Source organism: Lithobates pipiens, unplaced genomic scaffold (genome assembly GCF_037356315.1).
Source record: "Lithobates pipiens isolate NorthernLeopardFrog02 unplaced genomic scaffold, aLitPip1_a1.2 Scaffold_18, whole genome shotgun sequence".
NCBI classification, from domain to species: domain Eukaryota; kingdom Metazoa; phylum Chordata; class Amphibia; order Anura; family Ranidae; genus Lithobates; species Lithobates pipiens.
Genome location: NW_027507758.1, coordinates 607,538,837 through 607,546,554, shown reverse-complemented (window position 1 = coordinate 607,546,554; position 7,718 = coordinate 607,538,837). Strand labels below are relative to the sequence as shown.

Genomic DNA, 7,718 nt, shown 5'->3' with positions numbered 1-7,718 from the left:
CAAAAAAAGCCAATCAGAGGTCCCCTTCAGTGAATGAAAAAGTGATAGGATGAAGATATCCTCAAATCTTCAATGTATAAAATATGTACACCCTTGTGTCGACACCACCACCTGAAATGAATGGAGGCTTACCGGACGTCTTTGACCCCAACGGACATACGCCCAAAGGGTCAAGATAGGCTTTACTCGGAGGCGGCTGTGGAGCTCTCTGGCCAATAGACAATGGAACTTGAAGCTGGATGATGAGAATCTCATACAAGGACGAATCCCACGGAACTGGTATACACCAATCGGAAAACAGGTCAAGCTCACCAGAAAGGACATACGGGATAGAAAAATGTGGCCAAATAGCGTAATTCCGTAAGAAAATCAATTTATTAAAAAAGATTATCGAACTTACATTTAAGCAGTTGATAAAGCGCTTTCACATAAAAAATGGCAGCAGTGGAGTCCTCCCACGTCTTAAACTTGGTCGTGCAGCGATTCGCTGTCCAATACCCTGGGGTCCAGGACATCTTGCGGCAGGCAAGGAAAATCTCGGCCCATTTCAGAAGATCTTACACGGACATGGCTCGCCTTGCTGACATTCAGCGGCGACACAATCTGCTGGTCAGACGTCTTATTTGCAATTGCCTGACGTGATGGAACTCAACCTTCTATATGCTTGATAGGCTGCTCCAACAGAAACGTGCATTTAACGACTACCTGTACGAACTCTGCGGCAGAACAGGTTCTGGGGAGCTTGGATTTTTTCCCTGCGCCAGTGGCTGCTCATGCGCAATGCATGCAGACTTCTGCGGCCATTTGATGAGGTCACCAAACTGGTCAGTCGCAGCCATGGTGCCATCAGTGATATGGTACCTTATGCCTTCTTTATTGAGCATGCATTGCGTTGTGTCATTGATCAAGCCGCCAGGAGCAGGAAGATGGGGAAGTCGCAATGCTGGATGAATTCCCAGGGGGGGGCTACTCTATCTGAGACAAGTCAACAACAGGGGTCTGAAGAGGAGTCAGAGGAGGATGGTGCCGGGGCGTATGAGGAGGAGCAAGAAGAGCATGCTTTAAACCTTTCTGGGATCCCTGTTGTTGTGCGTGGATGAGGAGAGGAGAACAAGGAGGACGAAATTATCCTGGATGATGAGCAGGAGCCAGGCCACCACACCGCTTCAACTTTAGTGCAAATGGGGGCCTTTTAACAGGGACCCCCGTATAAAAAGCATAAAGGTCAAGGACCAGTACTGGGTGGCAACGTACTTAGACCCCCGGTACAAACACAAAATGGTGGAAATGTTACCACCGTCACAGAGGGCAGTCAGAATGGAGCACTTCCAGGCCTTGCTTCAAGAAATGCTGCATTCTGCTTTTGCATGCGCTGGCAGAGGAGGAATTCCCACTCCCAGAGAAAGAGTTGCGGGTACCAATCCAACAGCGCCTGCAAGAAGAGGGCGGTTTGAAGATGTGTTGGTGACTTCTGATATGAGGTCATTCTTTCAGCCAACCCATCGACAGGTCTCATCCGGATCCAGCATCAGGGAACGCCTAGACCGACAGGTGTCCGACTACATCGGGTAAACGGCCGATGTGGACGCTCTGAGGAGTGATGAACCCCTGGACTACTGGGTGGGCAGGCTTGACCTCTGGCCACAGCTTGCCCATATTTTAATGGAACTGTTGGCTTGCCCCTTGTCCAGTGTCCTGTCCGAAAGGACGTTCAGCGCAGCAGGGGGGATCTTGACCGATAAGCGCACTCGCCTAGCTCACGACAGTGTTGACTACCTCACATTTATAAAAATGAATGAGGCATGGATTTCGGAGTAATTAAACACATGTGACCAGTAGACCATGTATATGCATAACTCTATAAACAATTTATTTAATCAAACACAGACCTTTTTTCTACCTTTGACTCACTTCCTTGTACAAAAAAAGCACACCGTACTATATGCCCATACCCTCCTGTTTGAAGAGTTTGAGCGGTGTCATATTTTTTGGTCCCGCAGCGAGTTGCTGGTATCAGTGCTGCTGTCAGTGCTCTCTATCTCTGTGCTGGTGTCAGTGCTCTCTCTCTATCTTGGTGCTGGTGTGGTCTCAGTGCTCTCTATCTCGGTGCTGATGTGGTCTCAGTGCTCTCTAACTGGGTGCTGGTGTGGTCTCAGTGCTCTCTATCACGGTGCTGGTGTCAGTGCTCTCTATCACGGTGCTGGTGTCAGTGCTTTCTCTCTATCTTGGTGCTGGTGTGGTGTCAGTGCTCTCTATCTCGGTGCTGGTGTCAGTGCTCTCTATCTCGGTGCTGGTGTCAGTGCTCTCTATCTCGGTGCTGGTGTCAGTGCTTTCTCTCTATCTTGGTGCTGGTGTGGTCTCAGTGCTCTCTATCTCGGTGCTGATGTGGTCTCAGTGCTCTCTATTTCAGTGCTGGTGTAGTCTCAGTGCTCTCTAACTCGGTGCTGGTGTGGTCTCAGTGCTCTCTATCATGGTGCTGGTGTCAGTGCTCTCTATCACGGGGCTGGTGTCAGTGCTTTCTCTCTATCTTGGTGCTGGTGTGGTGTCAGTGCTCTCTATCTCGGTGCTGGTGTCAGTGCTCTCTATCTCGGTGCTGGTGTCAGTGCTCTCTATCACGGTGCTGATGTCAGTGCTCTCTATCTCAGTGCTGGTGTCAGTGCTCTCTCTCTATCTTGGTGCTGGTGTGGTCTCAGTGCTCTCTATCTCGGTGCTGGTGTGGTCTCAGTGCTCTCTAGTTCAGTGCTGGTGTAGTCTCAGTGCTCTCTATCTCGCTGCTGGTGTCAGTGCTCTCTCTCTCTATCTTGGTGCTGGTGTGGTGTCAGTGCTCTATATCTTGGTGCTGGTGTCAGTGCTCTCTATCTTGGTGCTGGTGTCAGTTCTCTCTCTCTCTATCTCGGTGCTGGTGTCAGTGCTCTCTATCACGGTGCTGGTGTCAGTGCTCTCTATCTCGGTGCTGGCGTCAGTGCTCTCTATCTTGGTGCTAGTGTCAGTGCTCTCTATCACGGTGCTGGTGTCAGTGCTCTCTATCACGGTGCTGGTGTCAGTGCACTCTATCACGGTGATGGTGTCAGTGCTCTATATCACGGTGCTGGTGTCAGTGCACTCTATCACGGTGATGGTGTCAGTGCTCTGTATCACGGTGCTGGTGTCAGTGCACTCTATCTCGGTGCTGGTGTCAGTGCTCAGTCTCTATCACGGTGCTGGTGTCAGTGCTCAGTCTCTATCATGGTGGTGGTTTCAGACAGTGAGGGAGATAGCAGCAGAGAAGCCAATCAGCAGGCAGTGCCAGCACCATGGCTGAGGATCAGCACTGGTCTTGCACCTCCGGACCACCGCAGTGGAGCCCTGCATAGGTGGGGGTAAGGGCCGGGCAGAGGCAGGGGCTCAAGCACAGGTTGGCACACTGGGACACTGGCACAGGACTGCCCTGCCCTGACTGTGGCACTGATCATCTCCTGCACCCCCTTCATAGCCTGGCCTGACCTTGCCTCTCCTCCATGGCCTTCATGCGCTCCTGAATTGTCAAAATTTCACAGATAAAAAAAGAATGCTTGTCGTTGTCGATCCCAGATTCACTTAATACTTTTGTTATGTCAGTGTCCACGTTGTGGGGCTATGTGTGCACAGCTAGTAAGTATTTTGTGGCTGAAAATATGACCTGGAGGTTTTTAAGATTCGCCTGCCATTAAAGTCAATGGGGTCTGCCGCAAACTTTGCGGTTCGCAAACTTTTGGTCGCGTTTGCGAAACGTCCCATCGGAAGTTCGTCCATCACTAGATGGGACTGAAGGAGGATGTGGGATGGAGGAGATGGGACTGGAGGAGGAGGATGTGAGATAGAGGAGATGGGACTGGAGGAGGAGGATGTGAGATGGAGGAGATGGGACTGGAGAAGGATGACATGATGGAGGAGATGGGACTGGAGGAGGAGGAGAAGCACATGTGATCAGGGAGATGAGACTGAAAGAGGAGAACATGTGATGGGACTGCCAGTGGGCGGGCCCTGGGGAATATTGATGGTCAGGTCTGGGGATGGGGGGTGGAGGCCCAGGGGGCCCCCAAAATTTCTGATGGTGACCCTGATTGTGTGTTCTTGCCACCACACCATGCTGCACCCCACCTACACACTGCTTTACAATATTCCTGTTCTCCTGGTGATCCCAGCAGCCTGGTGATGGAAGTGTATTCCTGCATGCCCGTAAGCCCAGTAATGCACAAAACCCCTGGCATTCCTGTGAGTCCTGTATTCCATGCTTTGTCTCTATTGCTTTCCTCTACTTAGTCACCTGTATCCTGCATGGGTGTACACCTCTATCAAGCATCCAGACTGCGGAGAGGGTTCATGATTCCAAACATTTAGAATATCCCTATGCATGACAAACAGGTCAGCAGGAAAGTTGTATATCTGTAAAATCTTGGACAGTGTGATAAGCAGACTTCTCCACTCCCTCTTGTTCTACACAGAGCTATATCCCTCCGACTCCCTCCCTCCGACTCCCTCCCTCTGACTCCCTCCCTTTGACTCCCTCCCTCCGTCTCCCTCCCTCTGACACTGATCTACTTAGTTTCGTTTCTCTCTTCTGCAGTCAGCGATGGCGTTCTCCGATGCGAGGAAGGAGCTGGACTGTTCCATCTGTCTGAACATTTATACTAATCCCGTGACTCTGAAATGTGGGCACAACTTCTGCCAGGACTGTATAGAAGGTGTTCTGGATACACAGGAGGAGTCTGAAGTTTATAGCTGTCCTGAATGCAGAGATGAGTTTGAGGAGCGACCTGAACTTAGCAGGAACACAACACTGCGCAATATAGTGGAGAGCGTCCGATCTACCGAGCCAGAGAAGACGGAGGAGAAGAAACAAAAACAGATCTGTACGTACTGCATTCACTCTCCTGTACCTGCTGTTAAATCTTGTCTGCACTGTGAAGCTTCTCTGTGTGATGACCATCTGAGAGTCCACAACAAGTCACCCCAACATGTCCTATCTGACCTCACCACTCCCCAGAAGAACAGGAAATGCTCCGTCCATGAGAAGATCCTGGAGTATTACTGCACCGAGGACTCGGCCTGTCTCTGCGGGTCCTGTAGGCTGCATGGAGACCATCAGGAACATCAGGTGGAGGCACTGGAGGAGGCTTCTGAGAAGAGGAAGGAGAACCTGACAGATGCTCTGCAGAAGTTGGTGAAAAAGAGAGAGGAGATGGAGGAAAGCATCAAGAGTCTGCAGAAATACAAGAGAAAAGTACAAGACGGTGCAGACGGTGTAACCAAGAGAATCACCGCCATGTTCAGAGACATCAGAAGACAACTGGACATCCTGGAAAGAGGAGTTCATCTTGAGATAGCCAGGAAGGCAGATATTGTTTCATTACCCATCTCGGGTTTAATCGAGGATCTGGAGATGAAGAAGAACGAGCTGTCTAGGAAGATACGTCACATCGAGGAGATATGTAAGATGACGGATCCACTAAGTGTTTTACAGGAATCAGACACAGGTGACTTGTGTGATACTGAGGATGGAGATGAGGAGGACAAAGAGAGACGTGATAAACTCCTTCATGGTGGGGGGGATCTGATTGCGACTGAGATCTTGCCCCTATTACATAAAGGATTATTTGATATAATAACAGGGGTAAATAAAGGGATAAATATACCTGAACCTGCACATATAACACTGGATAAGGACACGGCTCATAATTATCTATATATTTCAGATGATAGGAAGACCGCACACAATGTGTTTGAAAACCTAAATCGTTCTCAATCATCAGAGCGATTCGTGGGATCGTCCGCATGTCAGGTGTTGAGCATTCAGAGTTTCGACTCAGGGAGACATTACTGGGATGTGGATGTTGGGGGATCATCAGACTGTAGAGTTGGGATATGTTACTCCAGTATAGACAGGACATCAAGGAATGCGGGGATTGGAGATAATTCCATGTCCTGGTGTCTGGAGATTGAGTCTAACGAATTATCAGTAAGACATAACTACAGATCCAGAAATTTAGCTTGTAATTCTTTAATAACCAAAGTCAGAATAAATCTGGATTACGAGGCTGGGAAAATCTCATTTTATGAGTTGGGTATCCCAATCCGACACCTCCACACCTTCACCTGTGTCTTCACTGACTCCCTCCATGCTGCAATATATATAAAGAAAGGCTGTATAAAGATATGTAAAGAAAATCAGAAGGTGTGACACATTTAACCCCAAGACTTGCGGCATCGCTGGCATTCTGATTGGTGGACCTAGGACCATATATAATGCATATATAATCCATACATTTGTAAAGCGTCTCCTCTCAGCAGGTGCTGTGCTCACCGATAGGGTTGCATCAATGAATTTTAATTTTTTTTTACCAATGCAATTTGAGCCCCTACAAAAAAAATCACATGCAATTTAAACAGAAATGTCCAAATCGCATGTGGTTCGACCACACCACTCCTATGTGAACCCACTAAAGCAGGGTTATGCAATTAGCGGACCTCCAGCTGTTGCAAAACTACAAGTCCCATCATGCCTCTGGGTGTCATGCTTGTGGCTGTCAGTGTCTTGCTATGCCTCATAGGATTTGAAGTTTGGCAACAGCTGGAGATCCGCTAATTGCCTATCCCTGCACTAAAGAAAGACAGGGAAGCACCATCTATGTGCAGCAATTTGCAAACAGTTTATTAAACATTTTTTATAACAACTCGCATGTTAAAAGTACATATCTGTAATATGTCAAATCCAAATCTGCATGGTGATACCCTGTTTCCCCGAAAATAAGACCTAGCGCGATTGTTGGTGATGGCTGCAATATAAGCCCTACCCCCAAATAAGCCCTAGTTAAAGTCTTATTTTCAGGGTAGGGATTTTTTGGGGGGTAGGGCTTATATTGCAGGCATCACCGACAATCACGCTAGGTCTTATTTTCCCAGGAAACAGGGTATGGCTTTTTTGGGGGAGTAGGGTTTATATTGCAGCCATCACTAACAATCACGCTAGGTCTTATTTTTGGGGAAATAGGGTAGTATCCTGTGCGCTGATGATGGGAAAACCATGGATGCTTGTTGTGCTCACAGGGCTGGAAGAGATGCATAGGCGGTCCTCCCCCCCCCCCCCCCCCCACGCTGATGCCACTACTGCCCTATATTCACGTGTGCACTCCAAGCTGGTTTCCAGGGGTCCCGTGAACTTCCTACATCTCCTCCAGCACTGTGAGCACCGTAATCGGCCGTGGTTTTCCATTATTGGTGAACGCTATAACCATACATCATTGTTATAACTAGATGTTTCCACTATCGAAAAACGTGGTGTTGGTTGCCAACGTCCCGGTGTAAGTAGAGAAAGAAAGGAATCCCCCTAAGGAAATTGGACTTTTAAGAGGCAACTCAACCACCAATAATCTATATAAAAAAAATTATTTATTGATACCATTTATTGATACTATATCAATAAATGTTTTTTTTTTTTTATATACTAATTATTGGTGGTTGAGTTGCCTCTTAAAGTCCCATTTCCTTAGGGGGATTCCTTTCTTTCTCATGTATTGTTGTTATGTAAACTATTCTGTTACAATATATCATTATTATGAACAATTACTGCTCTGATAATCTATCACTATTAATAAGGAAATGTATTCAAATGCATCACTTTTATTCATCGCTAATCGAATGTATCTCTATTAATATGTAAATTGTCTTCCAATGTATCACTATTATTATCAATAATCTAA

At 47.7% G+C, this 7,718-nt stretch overlaps 1 protein-coding gene across 1 annotated transcript; it reads left to right on the top strand.

Moving 5' to 3' along the window:
- The first annotated feature begins 4,534 nt into the window (after positions 1-4,534).
- Positions 4,535-7,406, top strand: LOC143989229 (E3 ubiquitin/ISG15 ligase TRIM25-like). The gene has a single exon (XM_077489289.1). The coding sequence runs from the start codon at positions 4,592-4,594 to the stop codon at positions 6,197-6,199; it is 1,608 nt and encodes a 535-aa protein (XP_077345415.1). The 5' UTR covers positions 4,535-4,591; the 3' UTR covers positions 6,200-7,406.
- The last annotated feature ends 312 nt before the right edge of the window (positions 7,407-7,718 follow it).

Coding starts and splice junctions, on each gene's coding strand:
- LOC143989229 (XM_077489289.1), top strand. CDS start 4,592: ATGGCGTTCTCCGATGCGAGGAAGGAGCTGGACTGTTCCATCTGTCTG.